The 22,532-nt window shown below is 36.8% G+C and overlaps 1 protein-coding gene and 1 long non-coding RNA gene across 5 annotated transcripts in view; both read left to right on the top strand.

Moving 5' to 3' along the window:
- Positions 1-22,532, top strand: part of LOC127871108 (uncharacterized) — an 82,389-nt gene that overhangs the window by 47,973 nt on the left and 11,884 nt on the right. The window lies entirely within an intron of this gene.
- LOC127871025 (uncharacterized) overlaps positions 1-22,532 on the top strand; it is a 70,236-nt gene that overhangs the window by 35,820 nt on the left and 11,884 nt on the right. For 3 of the 4 annotated variants that reach the window (XM_052413656.1, XM_052413639.1, XM_052413648.1), the window contains exons 13-22: positions 2,540-2,695; positions 5,059-5,219; positions 5,406-5,590; positions 7,242-7,344; positions 13,249-14,617; positions 15,107-15,224; positions 18,368-18,535; positions 19,297-19,407; positions 20,747-20,860; positions 21,536-21,648. In XM_052413656.1, coding sequence (XP_052269616.1) covers positions 2,540-2,695; positions 5,059-5,219; positions 5,406-5,590; positions 7,242-7,344; positions 13,249-14,617; positions 15,107-15,224; positions 18,368-18,535; positions 19,297-19,407; positions 20,747-20,860; positions 21,536-21,648 — 2,598 coding nt within the window. Of the gene's footprint in view, positions 1-2,539; positions 2,696-5,058; positions 5,220-5,405; positions 5,591-7,241; positions 7,345-13,248; positions 14,618-15,106; positions 15,225-18,367; positions 18,536-19,296; positions 19,408-20,746; positions 20,861-21,535; positions 21,649-22,532 lie in introns of those variants that run through there. The other variant, XM_052413660.1, reaches the window with a different exon arrangement.

Below are 22,532 nucleotides of genomic sequence, written 5' to 3'. Positions count from 1 at the left end.
ACGGTGGACTGATAATGGCACTCATCCCAACTCTCCGTAGAGCGCTGCTGTAGTAGTCGATTTTTTTAGTCCAAAAATATATCTTAGAAATTTGGTATGTATAAATTCAACGTCAGAGCCCGAGTTTGAGCCCCATATTTCAGCGCAGTAATGGTCCAACTAATATGTCGAAAAGTTAAACTTTTTGGGATACTGAAAATTCAAATTGTTCAAATATTTGGAACAGTTTATGTAACGAGAACGAGGCGTGTTGTGCTACTACGCCGTTGAATACTATTATGTTTACAAACAAATGGCTGGTTCTCATCTAGATATTTGTCGAACAAAATATAGTCGCATTCATTAGATGTTCTACTGTTCATGTCGCCTGTGATAAATACATGTCCTAAATTATCATACTTTATAATTGAAGATTCTAAATATTCAAAAAAATCGAAGTCATCGGTTTCTGCTCGAAAACATTTTCCTACATTTGGTGACCTATATACATGACAAAAATATACATCAGTGTTGTGAGAAAAAACATTTTTATCTAATTTTATCCAGAGCAATCCATTTATATTTTTTCAGCAATATGAATGTTATCTTTAAGAAAGTTTTTATAGTAAAGAGAAATACCTCCAGTACATCTTCCTAACCTTTTCTGCTTTGATTTTTGTCCAAAGAGATGTTCACTTGTGTAGCCATTAATATCTTAATTTAGGCAAGTGTCACTTCGTATCCAGGTTTCACATAGGAACACAATATCATACGAGTTTATGTAATTAATAAACTCCTCGTCCCCTAACTTCTGTTTTAGACCATTCACGTTCCATGCAGCTATGTTAAGGGACTGCTCTTGATCCTCCTATTGGTTATCCGATCGCTCCTTGTTTCCAACCTTGTAGATCTGGCCATTTATCTGTAGATCTTTCCAAACGAATCTTATGTCTTTTCCGGAGTTTTTTGCTTGGCGCATGACGTCATACAACTGCTTTCGGGCTTCTCGAACTTCCTTCGGTAGCTGCACACCAATGCCGATGTTCTGCTGCTTCAGGGTTTGTTGCTTTTCGGCCTCAAATGATAATTTCCGGACCATCTCCCTTTGTTGATTATAATGGAAATTTACAATAACCGGACGTGGTCACCCTTAGCAGCTTTGCTGCATTGGACGGTATGCGCTGTCGATCATGATATCTTCCTGAATATTGAGAATTTTGTTGAGCACGTTGAGCACCGTTGCCTTGCAGTCCTCGCGCATGCCGGGCGATGCTTCCAGGAGGCCATAAAATACCAAGTTATCTTTCATTGTTTTCATTTTGAGCTCTATGAGCTTGTTTTCTGTCTTGGATTTCTCATCACTTAATGTTTTCACCTTAGTGTCAAGTGAGTTACATACATCATTGAAAGTTTTTATCTGCCTTGTGGCCTCTTTCAGCGCTGTGGATGTATCCTCGTATTGTGCAGTTATAAACGTGGAAGCGTGTTCCCTGTCTCCAACCCTTTTGTCGATTTCTGACACCTTTATTTCCAATTCCGAGAGTTTACTGCTTATCTGATTAACTGCTCGTTCTATTTTGTCAAGTGATTTCATTTTTGACTTGATGTCCTTCATTTCTTGCAATAACTCTGTTGCCCACGGCGGTTGCATACCAAACGAGGACCCCGGCGGCGGACTGTGGCAGAACCCCGGCATAGCATAAGGGCTCGGAGCATACGCCATGTTGAGTGGATGAAAATGGGTACTGAAATCTACGTATGGTTCATACCTGGCCTTCTTTATGTAGTCTTTACAAACCCCACAGCTCGCACTGTCAATAGTACTGTAGATACCACTGCACGAGTTTTCCGTGTTATGTGTAATGGGGTTTATGTCCTGTGTATTGTCCCATAATGGAGATGTTACCTTTCGTTTTTCTTTCCGCGTTTTAACACTTGTTTCGCTATTTTTCATCAAAATAGTTTTCTGTGACATTAATTCAACACTTTTGACTTGTTTTTATCTAACGTTGAGGATGGTTTATAAGGTTAATAATCCGAAATATCTAAAAAAAATGCACATCAAAAATTGCATGTCCATCCACTGTAAAACCACGTGACTCATCACGTGACAAAATGTGTCGTCCTATATCAGCATGTGCATTCTATCATGACAAAATCTCTTTATATGTTATTTTCCGTGTTAATAAAAATCTGTTTTTACATTAATGTACTTTAGATGAAAAGTATTATCTGAGAAAGGCGTGTACATCTGCAGCGTCGCTTGCTGGTTTTGGAAACAACTTAACGCAGATTCATCACACCTGGTTTTCGCATTTAAATTCCCTCTTTGCTATAACAGATTATTGTATGACCCTGTCTTGACAACAGATTAAAACCTTTTCTAAGTTATGAATATTTAATGTAAATATGATGTATGTAGCGCAAGGAATGCTTTGACCTACACAAATCTCATTAAGAATGCTGGTTATTCAGGAAGAAAATCAAGAGGAGCAGGCGAAACTTATAAATGTCAGAGGTTAAGGGCACGTGAGTTTGATTTTCTGTTTTGTCTTTCCAGAAGATAGCACAGGGACAGAGCTAATCGCCATTCCAGTGATCAGAAAGAAGATCAAGAAGAAAAAGAAGAGGTCTTCATCTGGCAACATGGCAAGGGATTTAAAGGCAAAGACAAAAAGGTCACTGAGTCTTGGGCAAATCCAGATAAGTGAAAAAGGTGAGAGAACATGAATGTTGAATTCTTGCATGGGCCATGGGAATTATAAGATTTAAAGATGAACATATGTGTGTAAGTCTGTTTGCTGCCATTTTATTTTTATTAGCAGCGCAATATATCAACAAATGACATATCCTCCAATTTCTGTGAGTGGAGAGGTTAAGGAAACAAGTTAAAGAATTTCTTAATTAATTCGAACAATGCCACAATAACCGATGTACCTTTCAAGATTTATTTAATTCCTGTAAAATCCAAGTCAAAATTGTTTATTATGCCCCACTTCGAAGAAGAAGGGGTATATTGCTTTGCACATGTCGGTCGGTCGGTCTGTCTGTCGGTCGGTCCGTCCACAAGGTGGTTTCCGGATGATAACTCAAGAACGCTTAGGCCTAGGATCATGAAACTTCATAGGTACATTGATCATGACTCGCAGATGACCCCTATTGATTTTGAGGTCACTAGGTCAAAGGTCAAGGTCACTGACCCGAAATAGTAAAATGGTTTCCGGATGATAATTCAAGAACGCTTATGCCTAGGATCATGAAACTTGATAGGTAGATTGATTATAACTCGCAGATGACCCCTATAGATTTTCAGGTCACTAGGTCAAAGGTCAAGGTCACGGTGACCCGAAATAGTTTAATGGTTTCCGGATGATAGCTCAAGAACGCTTATGCCTAGGATCATGAAACTTTGTAGGTAGATTGTTCATGACTCGCAGATGACCCCTATTGATTTTCAGGTCACTAGGTCAAAGGTCAGGGTCACGGTGACCCGAAATAGTAAAATGGTTTCCGGATGATAACTCAAGAATGCTTATGCCTAGGATCATGAAACTTGATAGGTAGCTTGATCATGACTCGCAGATGACCCCTATTGATTTTCAGGTCACTAGGTCAAAGGTCAAGGTCACAGTGACAAAAAACATATTTACAAAATGGCTGTCACTACAACTGAGAGCCCGTATGGAGGGCATGCATGTTTTACAAACAGCCCTTGTTTACAGCGTGTTAACCAAATTCCATCCACTACGCGCTTTGTTTACCTGATGTTGAGACGTCACATTCTAATAGCGAGAGTACTCGATTGCAATAGGCATTAGACCAACAAAAATTTGAAAATTCGATTCACTGAACATATTTATAGAAACTGAAAGATTAAATCAATTTTTTTATAACTTCAATTTACATTTTTACAAGTTTCTGTTTGATTGGTCGATCTTCTATTGAGCAATGTTGACACAAAAAAGTGCTTAAGAATTGAAAAAAAAACCAGCGTTCACAATTTGTTTAAATAAAATTCCAGCATATTATGTTACTATTAAAAGATTTGATCAAATAAGCATCCAATCGGGACAGGGTTTACCCACTGAACATGTGTATATCATGTCACATATTTTTGCCATATGCGCACACAGAATGTTCCATGCAACATTATGGGAATCATGAAAAACATCCAGAATTTTCTTTAAAATAAATCAAAAACATGAAAGTGTTGTGTTTTTACTAGCGCTTTGGTCTGCAATTTATGTGCACGTTTATGAAGAGTATCGAAAAAATGAATGGAATAGGCATACATTTGGATTAATTCAGTTGAAGTAAGATTTTGAAATACAATTAAACTGTGTTTTTCCTTATTTTAGTCGTGTTAGTAATTACTTTCAAGCGTAGTCATGTTAGTAAAACAAAATACTCGCAGCGCATGCGTGTGATGTCATCATGAGAGCTGCGTTCTTAATGTAAACAAAAGCAGGCTATTCTCGAAATAAGGGAATCGTACGATATAGGCTATACGATACAGAAAAATACAAACAACACAACATAACACATAAATATGATTTAAGCCGTGAGTCACTGCCTTAATATTATCAATGCAATGGGAGTTCAAACCAGTTTAACAGCAATTTTGATATTGAGATAATTCTGGACTTTGATTTTTATACCCTGGTATTGTGGCATATAGCAGTTGAAATGTCCATCAGTCCGTTCGTCTTTCCGTCCGTCTGTCTGTCAGTCCTTCCGAAAACTTTAACATTGGCCCTAACTTTTGCAAGAAGATAGCAACTTCATATTTGGCATGCATGTGTATCTCATGTAGCTGCACAATGTGAGTGCTGAAAGGTCAAGGTCAATGGTAAAAAAAACAAATCCAAAGGAAGAAACAAGCTTTCAAGGGAGACAATTTTTATTTATCATTGGGCAGATAAAGATCATTTTCACAAGGGAAGTAATATTTTTTAAGGGGATATAATAAAAAAATGTAAATTTCAAAGCGGCGCAGTAGGGGGCATTGTGTTTCTGACAAACACATCTCTTGTTTATTTAAACTTTTTACCTCGGATTCAGACAATTTACAATTTTCAGAGTTTAGCATCTCCCCCAGTGGCTCGTTTGCTGAGGTGATGGAGGAGGAGGATAGTATTTCCTTGTATTCTAATGACTCTGTTTCCATGGATACCCCCACGAGGTCACCTGGTCATACTAGAGATGCCAAAGACACCCCAGATAACCTAAGTGTGGATTTTGTAAGTGTATCATATATTTGCCTCAACCCATTTAAGATTTTGATCTATTGCCAGTAACACTGTGTATGAAAGTAGGTGTATGTTAAATGCATTTTGAGAATCTGAGACTGTTCTTTATGATCATGTGTTGTAAATTTTTGTAGTATTTCATCAGATTCATTTGTATTCATTTTGTCTATGATTTAGAATGTGGACAGTGTAAGTGGTGGTTCTCCCTCTACTCAAAGTGCTGATTTTACGCTAAGTGAAGAATTTGGTAGAAGTGAAGAGTTCCAGTTGAGTGGAGATGCACCTTTAGGGGAGAGTATTGAAAGGGAGTCAACTCCTGCAACATCCTTGGGAAAAGGCACTTTAAAACAGTTCAAAGACAAGTTAGTTCTTAAAGTTATAATCCTTTTAGCTAACCTGAGCACAAAATGCTGCTCAAGTGGTCAGCCTATGTCAGGCGTCGTGTGTTGTTCTTCATTTACTTTGCTTGCACACTCAGAGGCCACATTTTTAGCTCACCTCAGCACAATGTGCTCATAATGGGCTATTGTGATCACCTTTTGTCCGGCATGCGGCTTGCGTTGTTGGGCGTTAACATTTGCCTTGTTAACACTCTAAAGGCCCCATTTATTGCCTGACCTTCATGAAATTGGTCAGAGCATTTTTGCCAATGAAATCTTGAACAAGTTAGAAATTGGTTCTGGTTGGTTTTAAAAACATGTCCGCCAGGGGGGGGGGGGGGGGGGGGGGGGGGGGGGCGGGGCATTTGTTTCCTTATATGGCTATAGTAACACCTTGTTAATACTCTAGAGGCCACATTTATTGTCCGATTTTCATGAAATTTTGTCAGAAGATTTGTACCAAGGATATCTTGGACGAGTTCGAAAATGGTTCCGGTTGGTTGAAAAACATGGCGGGACATTTTTCCTTGAATGGCTATAGTAAAACCTATTAACACTCTAAAAGTCACTTTTTTGTTCAATCATTTTGAAACTTGGTCAGAACATTTGTTTTAAGAATATCTTAGATGAGTTTGAAAATAGATCTGGTCTGTTGAAAAACATGGTGCCAGGGGGCGGGGAAGTTATCCTTATATGGCTATAATAGTAAAACCTTGTTAGCACTCTAAAAGTTACATTTATAGATCACTTGTCATAAAACTTGGTCAGAACATTTGTTCTTATAATATCTTGGTTTGAATTGAACAGGTCAGTTCCTTTGTATCTCAGGTGAGCAACTTTGGGCCTTTAAGGTCCCTTTTGTTTATTCAATCTTGGTAAATCTTTGTCAGAATTAAAAGGCAAAGTTCAAAGGTGGGTCATATGTGTCATAAAACTTCGTCACTAGTTTAAACATTTAAAAACCTCATTTAAACTTTAGATTTTATGCAATCTTAATAAAACTTGGTCAGAATTTTTATCTGAACAATATGTAGGCTGATTTTGCATAGGGGAAATGTTTCTCCATTACCAAGGTCAAAAGGTAAATACTGTATTGATTGGTCTTTTCAAAATCACTGCCAAGTTTGAATCTGCGTTAAGTTTATTTAAAAGCTAGGTCCTCAGGTCATATCTTATTAAAACCATATGATCACTCATATAGCAACATATATTGCCAAGTTTTGAAGTCAACATGGTTAGAATGCTTATCTTGGCAATATCAATTTTTAATGTAGGTCAAGTTTGGTAAAAAACTAGGTGACCAAGTCAAGTATTTCTCAGCAGTTGTATCTTGAACTGAGATGAATACTGTAAGACTTGTATGTCCCTCATGTTTCATCAGTATATCTAGAAATTGCTTTGACCTTCAAAATAAGTCAGTAATTAAGTATTGATGGAAGGAAGACTGCGATGAATTTTGAGATCAAACGTGAAGATCACAGTTCATGCAATATTTAATGGAGTTGTATAAACAGCACATATTTTGCAGCTTATCTTGTGGATGATAGTGTTTTATGCTAAGGTTTTTTAAGATGAATCTGAAAAAATGTTACCTCATGTGTTCTGATAGTGAAACAAACCCAATTAATTTCAGAGTGCAATACAAAGTCACAACAAAAACGAAAACATTGATCAAAAACATCAAAGACAAAAATTTGCTCACCAAAGTCAAAGATTTTGCTGGAAATCTATCCCAGGTAAGAATTATGTTTATAACCATTTTCAAACTATTTAATTCCTGCATAATTATTAAATTATTAAATGTTCATAAACATAAGTATATACAGTTATATTGGATTCTCTTAATAGTTATATATGTGTATGAAGTGTCTTGTTTTAATTTGGATTGTACTGTCAATTTATTTAACATTTTCCTTGTAGGCTTGACTTTTCTAGAAAAGGCTTGCTTTTCTGCTCACCCAAGTGTTGGCATCTGAGGTTTAAGTTTGTGTTAAGTAATTCTCTCAAAAATTGCTAAGAACTCAAAACATGTATTTCGTGTATAAAAAATAATCCCATAAGCCACATTTGGTAACACGTGTTAGATATTTGTTAACAGAAGGAGCAATTTTAACCTTTTTCATAAACAAAATAAATTCAGGTTCAATTTTGTTTAACAAGGTAGTTTTAAAAAAATGGTTTGAGGAATTTCATTACAATTTTAGGCATGTATTTCCCATATTAATAGGACCCCATAGGCCAAGTTTGGCTACTGGAGTTTTTAAATATGTTTACATTATGGGTCATTTTACAATTAGAAATGGACATGTGCAATGTATAGGCAGTTTAAAGTTCGTCACTAAGCTAGTTTCTCAGGAATGGTTTGAGGGTGCAGTCAATGTCATGTTTTTTTTCTTCATAATAATGTCAATAATAACTTTAGCAATACAATACAATTAAATATGTAAATTGATTGTACCCAGACCTTCTCAAGATTCAAGCAATGTTCCATAACTGAATTGCTAGTTTTACTGTACACTGTAAACGCAATATAGGAAACCAAACACCAAACAACTTTTTTTGCATCAGAGTTTATCTTTCTTAAATCAATTGTTTTGCTGTGACAAACAGCAAAGTAAAAGGTTACTTTGAATTTGTCTTTTTGATCCTGGATAGTTTTGTTGTCATCTGCTTTGTATGCAAAAAGGTTCTTCTTTCTTATGATACTGGCTGGTTCTGGTTCAGAAAGTGCTGGTATCTCTAAATTTAATCCAATTTCAGCTAAACTACAATGTTTTCTCAAACTCTGTTTCATTTCTGTGGTTTAGGAAAAACTTCTTTGTTTCATCTAAATGATTGATGGCGCCATTTATATCTAATTCTGTGGCTTGCAGTTGTTTACTAGTCTTGTTGATCTCAAACAATATGTCATACAAAAGCAGAGAAACGACAAACTTTAACCCATTTATGTCTAGTGGACTCTTCCATCCTGCTAAATTGGATCAATTTATTTCAAAAATAAGGGATGTCTAGTATATTTATTTCTATATTTAGAATACTTCTTACAGAAATTCCTTTAAGCAAACAGCGCAGACCCTGATGAGACGCCGCATCATGCAGTTTGCCAAGGCCTTTTTTCTAGACGCTAGGCATACATGGGTTAAACTAGAAATGGCTTTTGAAATACCCAGTGTATCTGTTCGGAATGTATAAACAGATGCTTCTGTTAAATTTGTGTCATCTGCAATCTCATCCAGAGCATTGTAGACATCACTAAGCTGATAACAAAGAGGTTAACAAGCATCTATTCGACTTTCCCATCTTGTTTTTTTTTTACATTATACTTAATGTAACCACAAAGGATCTGAAGGGATACAAAATGATTTAGTATAATATAACCTATTGTGAAAACAGCCCAATGCCACCATAAATAAGTCAATTCATTTATAACTCAACGATGGCAATTTATTAATATATAACAAATTGTATGTAGCTCATAGTGTCGCACTATAAATTTGCTGCCTCAGGCAGCCACCTAGTTCGCCTAGTGGTTAAACAGGGCCTGTAAATGTTGGCTGCATTTTTCAAATATTGTTATTAAAATCCATTTTTGTTGCATATGTTAGTAACAGATTAATGATCAAATAAACAATAAAATCCTGCATGCTGCACAATTCAAACTGCAATGAATAACCATACATGCCATAATTTTTTAGGTCCAAAGCGGGACATTCCATAAAAAATTGTCGGGACATTTGACCAAAAAGCGGGACACCTAAAATCATTCCATCTTTACTGTAGTCAGTATAGTACTAACAAATACTCTTGATACTTTTATTCAAGACATAAAACATCTGATATGAAGCATGGAATCTAAAACATAACAATAACAGTTTTATAAAATAATACAATAGCAAACAACGAGGATAATATTCATCTTTTTAGAGTACAAAATCTAGAACATTACGACAACAATACTCATTATATTACTTTCAATGGCAAACATTAACGCAGGGGTGGCTATCCAGTACACTGAAAGTACGGGTTACAGTAAACTACCTACCGAACAGTTACATCAGTTACACACGGAATGCGCGGCCGTACACATTTCCGAGGTAGGTTTTTGGTGGAAGCAAACCGTCTTTGTGTTCATTTTAACTCTCAACAACGCCTCAACCGTTTTTACACCAACAAAAACAAAAGGACAAAAGAAGTCTATGGATGCTTTACTCGAATTATTTTTCTCTAATGTTAATAATTATATTTTGTTTTCTTCTTATATACACAGATTTAACTGAATTGTGAATTGTCAGGCGCTGTACTGGGGTAGTGTCAAACTGTCATGAATAACAACACGTTGTTTTTATTACAATAACACAAGACAAGATGGGTACCACTTTTACTGTTTGTTGCGATGTTTTTTCAGCATGTATCCATGCACAGTTTGTTACTTGTCAATTGTCGCTGCTTAATTGGAGTAGGGTCAAACTGTCATGCATAGCACCTCGTGGTTCTTAGCTTAATTGGAGTAGGGTCAAACTGTCATGCATAGCACCTAGTTGTTTTTATTACAATTACACCCAATTATACTAGACAGGATGGGTATCACTTATTGGACTGTTTGTTGCGATTTTGGTATATTGCACATTCAGATTATCCCGCTATTTATGAACTAAACATTGAATGTAAAAGACTCATTAATGACGTAGAGTTAATTTTACAAAACAATTGTTTTGTAAACCGTTTCAAACAAAAACAAAAATAAACACATTTTCAACATTTATTTCATTATAATACAACTATCGATAGCAATAAGCGACCACTATCTTGAAGACCACCATGGTGTGAATGCCTGATGAAATCAATAATTAGCCGATAAATCGCTGATAAGGTGTCATAAACAACACTGGTACACACGATAAGTAGAATCGGATTGTTAATTGGGGGTAATAAAGGGATTAGCGGGGGTAAGTGTTAGCGAAACAGAGCTTGAATAGAGAATTTTATTGGGAACCTATAGACCTTACATCGTTTTTTACGAATGTCGGGACGGCAGGACAAAGGGCCCAAAAGCGGGACTGTCCCGCCGAGATCGGGACGTATGGCATGTATGTGAATAACAAGGATTCCAAATGTTAGGACCAATTTAGTTTTTGTTCTTTTTTTTCAATTAAATCTTATTGTACAGTCCAAAAAAGTTTTTATTATAATGGCTGTTGTAGTATGTTTGCCACCCTGTTATGTGCATCTAGCTGATTGTCTAAAATCAGTCGACATAATTTTTCTTCCCTTTTATTTCACCTGAATGGCACCCCTGATTACTTCCCTTTTATTTCACCTGAATGGCACCCCTGACTAGCCTATAGAGAGGAATTACCACCTCAACCTGTTTCGGGTGACTTAAGGCTTTTTGTTGTTATGTCAATTGTAGAATATATAGTGGATTTGTGTGAGTCCATACATGTGGAGGCATCCGTGATTGCATCTAAGTTCTAGCTCAAATTATAACAAGGGCTGTTTGTAAAACATGCATGCCCCCCCATATGGGCTGTCCGTTGTAGTGGCAGCCATTGTGTGAATACATTTTTTGTCACTGTGACCTTGACCTTTGACCTAGTGACCTGAAAATCAATAGGGGTCATCTGCGAGTCATGATCAATGTACCTATGAAGTGTCATGATCCTAGGCAAAAGCGTTCTTGAGTTATCATCAGGAAACAATTTTACTGTTTTTGGGTCACCGTGACCTTGACCTTTGACCTAGTGACCTGAAAATCAATATGGGTCATCTGCGAGTCATGATCAATGTACCTATGAAGTTTCAGGATCCTAGGCGTAAGTGTTCTTGAGTTATCATCCGGAAACCATTAAACTATTTCGGGTCACTGTGACCTTGACTTTTGACCTAGTGACCTCAAAATCAATAGGGCTCATCTGCGAGTCATGATCAATCTACCCATGAAGTTTCATGATCCTAGGCATATGCGTTCTTGAGTTATCATCCGAAAACCATTTTACTATTTCGGTTCACCGTGACCTTTGACCTAATGACCTCAAAATCAATAGTGGTCATCTGCGAGTCATGATCAATCTACCTATGAAGTTTCATGATCTTAGGAATATGCATTCTTGAGTTATCATACGAAAATCATTTTACTATTTAGGGTCATCTGACCTTTGACCTAGTGACCTCAAAATCTATAGGGGTCATCTGCGAGTCATGATCAATCTACCTATGAAGTTTCATGATCCTAGGCGTATGCCTTCTTGAGTTATCATCCAAAAACCATTTTACTATTTTGGGTCACTGTGACCTTGACCTTTGACCTAGTGACCTCAAAATCAATAGGGGTCATCTGCGAGTCATGATCTATCTAACGATGGAGTTTCATGATCCTAGGCGTATGCGTTCTTGAGTTATCATAAGGAAACCATTTTACTATTTCGGGTCACCGTGACCTTTGACCTAGTGACCTCAAAATCAATAGGGGTCATCTGCGAGTCATGATCAATCTACTTATGAAGTTTCATGATCCTAGGCGTATACGTTCTTGAGTTATCATCCGGAAACCATTTTACTATTTCGGGTCACCGTGACCTTGACCTAGTGACCTAAAAATCACTAGGGGTCATCTGCGAGTCATGATCTATCTAATGATGAAGTTTTATGATCCTAGGCGTATGCGTTCTTGAGTTATCATCCGGAAACCATTTTACTATTTCGGGTCACCGTGACCTTGACCTTTGACCTAGTGACCTCAAAATGAATAGGGGTCATCTGCAAGTCATGATCAATCTACCTATGAAGTTTCATGATCCTAGGCTTATGCGTTCTTGAGTTATCATCGGGAAACCATTTTACTATTCCTGGTCACCGTCACCTTGACCTTTGACAAAGTAACCTCAAAATCAATAGGGGTCATCTGCGAGTCATGATCAATCTACCTATGAAGTTTCATGATCCTAGGCCCAAGCGTTCTTGAGTTATCATCCGGAAACCACCTGGTGGACCGACTGACCGACCGACAGACCGACCAACATGTGCAAAGCAATATACCCTCTCTTCTTCGAAGGGGGGCATAAAAATACTTAATTACTTGATCAATTAAATAACTTCCAAACTATACAAACAGTTTGAGATTTTAATAAAATCTAAAAACTGACAAGAACAGGAAAAGTTGAGCGACTGTCATCTTACAACTCTTGTACTTTTTAGCTCGGCTGTTTTCAGAGAAAACCCGAGGTATTGTCATAGCCAGCTTGTCGTGTCCGTCGTCGTGTCATCCGCTTTATGCTCAAACCTTTACATTTTTTAAAGGTTTTGAATATTGGCTCTAAAATGAAAGTGCTTCAACCTACATCTTTGAAACTTGGTATGTAGCTGCACCTTGATTAGTTCTACATGCCACACCCATTTTTGGGTCACTAGGTCAAAGGTCAAGGTCACTGTGACCTCTAAAAAAAAATTAAAAAATCTGACAAGCTTTCATGTATTAAAAAATGCAACTGCATTTGAGTGTGGCACCCGTTATGCAGTGCTCTTGTTATATCCTTAGTAACAAAGTACAGGGGTGTATATACTGTAATTATTGAAAAAAAATCTGTCCAGTATTATACTTACTTATTATAACATTCAAGTCTTAAATTGTTTTTAATATTAAGGGATCAGAGAACTTCCGTGCATCAGTTGATGGAGTTTTCATGGATTTTCCTCGTGTGAGTCCAGTTCAAGTACCAGTTGAACCTAGCGGCAATGGAACTAGAGACAGTAATTCTGAAAGCAGTTTGAAGACAGGGGAGGACAATTCAAAAGGAGGACGTTTGACTATTCTTAAACATATAGTTGATATTAGCCTACTAAAATCCAAAACTGCTCAAGTAAACAGAACATTAGAAGATATTGAAACATTAACAAACCCTGAATTAATGAAGAAAGAACTGCTGTCTTGGGTTAATGTTTTAAATGCAACATTTTGTGAAATGCATTTGAAGAAATATGGTAGTTTAAATTATTCAAAAGGATTCAGAAATGAAGTGTCAATAGAAAAATTGGGGGGTTCAAACATCTCTCAAAGTGAATATAAAAAAGATGTTGATGCTATTGAAAGTAATTGTGATAATTCAGTTAATGATTTGAAAAAGGACGAAAAAGTGGCATCTGTTGAACAAAACCAAAAAATTTATGAAACAAATCATATTGTTTCAAGAGAAACTAGTTCAAATATTCTTAAAATAATAAAAAACGAGGAATTTGCTTATGTGAAAGATCCTCTAACTCTCCCACACGTTTTACTCAAAGAGGTTAGTGAACTTGCTCAGGCTTGTTTTGATCTAGGTTGCCATGGAGATATTTTGGAGTATCAGAATATTGAAAAGTATGAAGAAGCATTGTTACAGTACAGTTGTGAAGAATGTAATAGCAACTGTGATTCCAGTATGAGTGAGAGACATATAAACAAGTCTCATGATAGTGTTGATTTGGCAGAATCTACTAGAAGTCATTTGGTAGATAACAATAAACAAACTTCTGTGAATGAAAGTGTATGTTTTCTTGTAAAATCAGAGAGTATGGAACAACAGAGTGTAGAAACATGTGTGAAAGAAAACACAGTTTCCGAAGTTCAAATCAAATTTGTTGATGAAATATGTGACTTACAAAGTAGCTGTCTTACATCTGAACATCTTCAGTTTAATGAAAAATCAGATGTGATGGAATCTTATACTGCATTAGCTAAAGAATCGGATAATTCTGTTGAAGAAACAAGTAAGAAATTAAATGGGATTGAAAACGTAACACTCTTGGGTAATAATATGCAATCCATGGGCAATGCTTTAGAAAAGAAGAAAACCAAAGATGAGGAAAAGGCCTTCATTGTGGTGGATAGGGAATCAGAGAACAAAGCTGATTTAGCATCAGCCTTCTTTGTGCGATGTTACTTTCCGTACCTCAGTTGCCATAGAGTGAGATCGGAGGTTCTAAGTGGCAATGTTGCCTTTCACACCTGGTCTGCTCTGGTCACATGCATGGAAGGTGTGTATAACTACAGCCTTTTTGATTTTTTTTTTTGCTCACCTGAGCACATAGTGCTCACTGGTAGCTTTTACGATACTGTTATGTCTGTCACACTTCAGTCTGTACGAGAGGTTACAGCATTTTCTTTTATGTAGACTAATCCTTTTATCGGCTCCTTATAACAACTCTCACCAGCTTAGTGTGATTTTTACACCTTATCAGGGATAAAGACCAATTTACTTTGTCACGCTTTGTCGTTATGATTTCAGACGGTAATTGCTTATAATACAAATTGTTATTGTTACACCTGTTTTGTTTGTGTTTTACTCGCAGTCTGTTAAGGGTTTTTGCTGTTTGCTGCTCAGTAGAATCTAAGGGTTGGACATAAACCCTTAAAACATGAATCTAGTAAGAAAGGTCTTATTTAAATTTAACTTTCTAAGGGACCAAAAATGCGTGAAAATACGTATATTCAAGTGATAAAGGGTTAAGAATGCCATGTTGCAGTGCTCTCCCAGTACGACAGTGAGAAGTATGGGATTGAGCAACGTTCTATCATTGGCCATCTACTGGAGACACAGGCACACAAAGATGGCGGTGCTCTGTTGCTTGGACACCTTTCAAGGTAGATATCTGTTTGCAAGTTCACCTGAAAGAAATGTTTCAGTTGCAAGGGATGTCCTGGTTGCTAGGTTACTTGTCTAGGTAGGTGTCAGTTGCTATGTCACCTGTCTTGGTAGTAACTGTTGTTTGGTCACCTTTCAAGGCGGTTCCTGTTGCCACTTCACCTGTCTCTGTTGTCCCTTGTCAAGGTAGGCCCCTTTTGCCGGTTCATCTGTTCAGGTTTGTCACTTTTTTTAAGTCATCAGTTCAGGAATGTCTATTTTGCTAGCTTACCTGTAAATGTAGGTCTCTTTGGTAGGTAAAATAATGAAAATGAAATTACAATTTCATAGTGGATTATTATCCCCCGCCAGAGGCGGAGGGATATTGTTTTGGCGTTGTCCGTCCGTCAATCCGTCTGTCCGTCCGACACTTTTGTGTCCGGAGCCATATCTTGGATGTGCTTTGGTGGATTTCATTGAAACTTGGTATGAGTGTATATATGGATAAGAGGATGATGCAGGCCAAATGGCATTGTAAACCATCTGTTAATAACGGAGTTATGGCCCTTTGTATCTTGAAAAAATGCTTTTTTGAGTGTCAAATATAACACTTTTTTGTCCAGAAGCATATTGGCGAGGGATATCAATTCAATGAATTTGCTTGTTTGTTTTGCAGTTAACAGTTACATAATAAAATAATTAATTATGAACTAATTTATCTTGTTTCTCTTAACAAATAAGCTCATCACAACTTCAGTTATAGTGTGTCTCTTAAAAATAAACACATTGAAGGCTGTGGGTCAAGCTGCAGACGAGATCTTCCATGAAAGTCAATTATCAGTAGACACTTAAAAAAATTAGTTTTGAAAATAAAATATTATTTAATGGCTTGAGTTTCCAATCAAAATCAGTATTTACGACTAGCATGTTATTTTACCTATAATGTTTATCAGAGGCATGTTGGTGTTTACATTTATACTTAATATTTCCCTTCTAAAGGATTAGTTTCTATCCTTCTGCTGTTTTCCTCAGTTAACACTTTTCTCTTTGGGGTGCAATATTTACTATACCACTCAAATGCTTATGTTATTTGGATATTGTATCTACTAGTCACATGAAGAATATGCTGACAATCAAGATGATTGTTCTATTGCACACACTTTTAAGAGCATAGTTACCATGTTTTTCCCCAGTGAACTCTGTAGGCAAAGTGACATAATAATACATAATGTATCTGCCATGTGGCAACTATCATTAGCGGGAGACATGACTTGATCAATGGCTTTCTAAAAGACTATTTGAGGTTAATCATAATTTCTGCCCTGATAATGTCTTAAGAGTTTCATTTTGTATGCCCCCATTTGAAGAAGTTGGCATATAGCAGTTGCATTGTCTCTCTGTCTGTATGTCTAAAATTTTGTGCAAAGTTTTCTGTCTGAGCCATAACTTTGTAATTTATTGATGTATTATAAAATAACTGGCCACATACATGGATGTTTGCCATCTTATCAATAACTATTCCATATATTGATTGATTGTGAAATATTTATTGATGGATTGTGAAATAATTGGTAGATGGATTGTGAAATAATTTGTTACAAATGTAAACTACTATAAGACAACCCGTCACTTGCAGTACCCTTCTTTGTATTTCCAAGGTCAAACTTAGATGTCCAAGGTAAAAGTCGGCCATAAAACAGCTTATCATATCATCAGCAAATAATTTAACCCTTTGCATGCTGGGAAATTTGTTTTGTGCTTAAATGTTGTCTGCTGAATTTCTTAAATCATAATTTTTAGCTGGGCTGTTTTCGGAGAAAACCCAAGGTATGTCATAGCCTCCTCGTCTGCCGTCCGGGGGTCGTGCTAAAACCTTTACATTGGCTCTAAAATTAAAGTGCTTCCATCGACAACTTTGAAACTTCATATGTACATGCACCTTGTTGAGTTGTACACGCCACACCCATTTTTGGATCAAAGGTCAAGGTCGCTGTGACCTCTAATATAAAACTTTAACTTTGCTTCTAACATTATAGTGCTTCCACCTACAACTTCGAAACTTCATATGTACATGCACCTTGATGACTTCTACACGCCACACCCATTTTTGGGTCACTAGGTCAAAGGTCAAGGTCACTGTGACCTTGTATATAAAACTTTAACTTTGCCCCTAACATCACAGTGCTTCCACCTACAACTTTGAAACTTCATATGTACATGCACCTTGATGAGTTCTACATGCCACACCCATTTTTGGGTCACTAGGTCAAAGGTCAAGGTCACGGTGACCTCTAATATAAAACTTCAACTTTGCCTCTAACATCATAGTGCCTCCACCTACAACTTTGAAACTTCATATGTACATGCACCTTGATGACTTCTACACGCCACTCCCATTTTTGGGTCACTAGGTCAAAGGTCAAGGTCATTAAAAAAAAATAAAAAAATCTGACAAGCTTTCGCAGCCAAGCGTGGCACCCGTTATGCGGTGCTCTTGTTTTCATTTTTTTTCAAAGACCACTATCAGAATAGCAAACAGTTTGGATCCTGATGAGACGCCACATTCTGTGGTGTCTCATCTGGATCGAAACTGTTTGCAAAGGCCTTAAAAATTAGGTTCCAGCACTGAAAGAGTAAAAATTAAAATGTTTTGATATGAGAGGATGATTATGAAGAAAAGTTCTGACCACAGGGCTGTTAAAATATAACATTTTCAAAAGTATACAATTGTTTGTCTATCATCTAAGAATAGATTGGTGAATACTGGAGCAGATGTCCAGCTGTTTGACCTTAGCAAAGTCTCATTGCATAGTCACTATAGAAAATTACATATGCCAAGGTATAACATCTAACAGAATACTTGTTTGAACTTATTTTACCACACTGAACTTATATTCATAGTCATATGTGAAAATGTATGCTGTAAGATAATAACTCATAATCATCATCACATTTTGAGAGTTAAACCTACAAAACAGCACTTTGTAGGGCGTTACTCAGGAAATCTGCATAAAATAAAGACTGGATTTGTTTATTATACAGTGTTTCTGTATTAATTTAGTTTCAAAACAAAAGACAGAACATTTCTTATGTGTTTTGTTTTCAAATCAAAACCCTGCGAAAATAAACCTGTATTTACTCTATCTGGATATTTTCTATGTAGGCTGTTCCAGAAGCAAAGCACATCTGCTGTTGATCTGTGTGTGAGATGTCACCCTCACGTGCTACCACTGGACGTCCTGTACATGTGCAGGAAGTATGATGTTGCCATGGAAACCATCTTCAAACAGTACATGAATTGGATGTGCCAGGAAGCTACCTCCAGCATCAAGTAATAATGAGTGTATACATGTTTAAAACTAAATGAATTTTACTTTATTCCCACCAAAAGAAGTTTAACACTTTCCCACTAGGAACAAAGCCAAAATGGGTAAATGCAAACAGTATAAAAGCAGAACAGCCTATGAGTTACTCGCAGTCTGTTCAGGTTTTATGCTGTTTGTTGCTCATCAGTAACCAAGAGTTGGAAATGAAGCCTTTAAAACTTGAATAAAGTAAGAAAGGTCTTTAATCAAATTTAACTTTTTAAGGGACTACAAATGTGTCAAAATAGGTATTTAAGTGGTAAAGGGTTGAGAGGTGGTTTAATTGGAGTTACTGTGTTATTGGATTGATTTGTTGGTCTGTCCGCATTGAATGACAAAAGTATGTGGAATGAACTTCTTCCACATTTTGCAAGCATTTGAATTGAAACTCAAAGTATGTCGCCTGTATGAAGTGTAGATATCAAGACGACAATTATTTGCCCTTCAATTGCTATGTTTCAATGAGTGAATTTTTTTTTTTTAAAGGCTGAAAGTTGTTTGAAAAATTATGGTAAAGCATTATATACTGGTATATTTCTCTGTTGGTACTTGTACTTTATTTTAATAAAATATGAAACATGCTGTAGACTATGTGAATGTTTAGTTTTTATGAATAGTTGCCTTCAGTTGTTGAACATGCAAAGAACACCATCACAATGTTATACAGCATACTGATATGTAAGTGCTAATAAAATGTCCCTATGTATACCTTATCATTCCTGTACAGAAGCCTGGTGCTGGCTGGATTAGGAAGGCATCCACAGGTGCTGATTGCATGGCTGGAAATCTTGCTAGCAGACAGCGTGCAAGGGACCAGAGACAGCGACGGTAAGCCTGTGTAAGTATGAAAATAAGTTAACTCTTTCAGTGCTGGAACCGAATTTTGAAGGCCTTTGCAAACAGTTTGGATCCAGATGAGACGCCACAGAACGTGGCGTCTCACCAGGATCCAAACTGTTTGCTTTGTTGATAGTATTCTTTGAAAAAAAATCAAAGAAAATGCTAATTTTAGAAATTCAGCAGATGACCTTTTAGCAGACGACAAATTTCCCAGCATGCAAAGGGTTAAGGAGCCTGCTTTTCTGTAACATATTCCACAGTGAGGTGATTTTCCATCACAATACTCATTAACTGACTGTAACATATGCAGCTAGCTTAGCAGATTCAAGCAGATCTAAGCACTTGACCTGTACAAATGCTGCATATGTATGGCAGTAACTGACAACTGCCCTACTTAAATTAGAAGTGGGTGTAGAAAAGCCAGTTTTGTATTCAAACTTTTGATCCCTGGATCGACATTCCTGTTATATTTCAATTGGGCTACCCATGCTGACTTTGGCTGTTTTGTAAATGTTTCTTTATATAACATGTAATGCAATGCTTTTTGTCTGTGCACTTAAGTTAAAGACTTGATAAATTGTATCGCGTTTCACTGTGTCCCAGAAATACTAGTTCACGAGATGCTGAATTAAAACAATAACATCTACTGTAACTCTGTTTATTTTGCAATTGTGTTTAAGAACTGCGGATTCTTTTTGACAATAAATGATTTAACTGAGAGAGATTACTAAAAGGGAGGCGGAAAACTACAACGGGCGAGGCATGGTCAGGGGTGATAACCCCAAAAAAGGGTTAGGGTAAGGGTTAGGATTAGGGGTCGGGTTAGGGTTAGGGTTGGGTTTAGGCTAACCCTAACCCGACCCCTAACACTAACCCAAACCCTAACCCTCTAACCCCCCCTTGCGCAATACCATACCATGCCTCGCCCGTTGTAGTTTTCCGCCTCCCTTACTAAAATGGTTCCCAGAGTTGGGAATGAATTAATGATCATCGAGAGTGTAGGCAGGCAACACATCCATTGACCCTTTACCACTAAGATACGTATTTTCACTCATTTGAAGTTCCTTAGAAATTTATGTTTAATTTAAGACCTTTCATACTAGATTTATGTTTAAAAGGCTTGATTGCCAATCCATAGATACTGATGAGCAGCAGACAGCGTAAAACCTGAACAGGCTGCGAGTTACTCGCAGGCTGTTCTGGTTTTATGCTGTTTGCAAAAGCAATTTTTACTCTGCTTCTAAGTGGGAAAGTGTTAAACTGTACACATATATCTCACATAACTGACTGTGTTCTGTTTGTTATCTGTTATGTGTCACTTTTTGTTTCATATCCAGCCCTATGGGCAACAAAGTTATATGGAGAAATGAAGATCTATTGGGAAAAGTCACAAAGACTATTTCTGGAAAAGATTTGACTGCACACGTTATTGAAATATTCAGGAAGTGTGGGTAGGGAACTTTGTTCTGACTTTGCTACATGTACTTTGATTACACAGTGTAATCTTATAAACAAAACAATATATTAGACAAATAATTGTTTGAAAACCATTTTTTTATCATCCAGACTCAGTTGAATTCAGATTATATTAAGCATTTTGTATGTGGAAAAATTTCAATATACTAGATAATGTAATACTTGTGTGCAAACAATATGAAAGTAAACACAGGATTTACACAATTTGTAAAACATTCAGTACCTTAATACACTAGTTACAAAAAGGGGAGTATACTGAATCACCATGACATCTCTCTGGATGTCTGCCTGTCTGTTGCTCAACTGTTTTTGTGTCTATCTGTCCATAGCCATCTGTCTTTCTGTCTGTCTGTCCATAGCCACAAAGTTGTCAGCAGTCGTTCTCTGACTCTGCTCAATGAACATCATTTAAACTATGATATTGAATTGTTTATGTGTACGTGATCATCCTACATTAAGATTTAAAACTGTTATGCCCCTGTTTTTTAAAGCAAGATATTATAAAATATCAAGAGACACATTACCACATTCAGCATCAGGGGGTATTCTTCAGCACTTAAGGAACAAATTCTGCCTTCAATTTGTTTTATTGATGCTAACTACTTGATTATTGTGTTTACTGTATGGTTTGATGATGGATCATATTGCAGGTATTGGACAGGTGTGTTGAGACTTCTTAAGTCCACCAATCAGAAGCAGGAGCATTTCAAGTTGATTGTACAGCTAAGAGATATTCAGTTGCTTCAAGCACACATGGATCAAGGTTAGAAATCACAATTAATAATATAAAATTTGCCATCAATTTTTATTTAGAAAGAGATTTCAGTAAATTGTTGTATTAAAACTGGAGAAAAACACTAATTGCTCAGATCCTATGATCTTTATGTGGGTTGACTCAAATCCTGTTAACTTTCTATGTGTTGCCTAAGATCCTGCTATATTTCTGTGTGTTCCTCATATCCTGTTTTCTTTCTGTGTGTTGCCTTATATCCTGTTATCTTTCTGTGTGTTGCCTCAGATCCTGTTAACGTTCTGTGTGTTGCCTCAGATCCTGTTATCTTTCGTTGTGTAGCCTCAGATTCTGTTATCTTTCTGTGTGTTGCCTAAGAACCTGTTATCTTTCTGTGTATTTCCTAAGATCTGATCCTGCAATCTTTCTGTGTGTTGCCTAAGGTCCTGCTATCTTTTTGTGTGTTGCCTCATATCATGTTATCTTTCTGTTTGCTGCCTCAGATCCTGTTATTTTTCTGTGTGTTGTCTTATATGCTGTTATCTTTCTGTGCGTTGCCTCATATCCTGCTATCTTTCTGTGTCTTGCCTAAGATCCTGCTATTTTTCTGTGTGTTGTCTCGTATCCTGTTATCTTTCGTTGTGTTGCCCTAGATCCTGTTATCTTTCTGTGTGTTTCCTCATATCCTGTTATTTTTCTGTGTGTTTACTCAGATCCTGTTATCTGTCTGCGTTTTGTATCATATCCTGTTATCTTTCTGTGTGTTTTGCCTCATATCCTGTTATTTTTCTGTGTGTTGCCCAGGATCCTATTATTTTCCTGTGTGTTAGCTAAGATCCTGTTATCTTTCTGTGTGTTGCATACGATCCTGTTATATATTTCTGTATGTTGCCTCATATCCTGTTTTCTTTTTGTGT

This window comes from Dreissena polymorpha, chromosome 1, assembly GCF_020536995.1.
Source record: "Dreissena polymorpha isolate Duluth1 chromosome 1, UMN_Dpol_1.0, whole genome shotgun sequence".
Classification (NCBI taxonomy): Eukaryota; Metazoa; Mollusca; class Bivalvia; order Myida; family Dreissenidae; genus Dreissena; species Dreissena polymorpha.
Note: the sequence above shows the minus strand (reverse complement) of the source record. Positions and strands in the feature narration are given on the sequence as shown.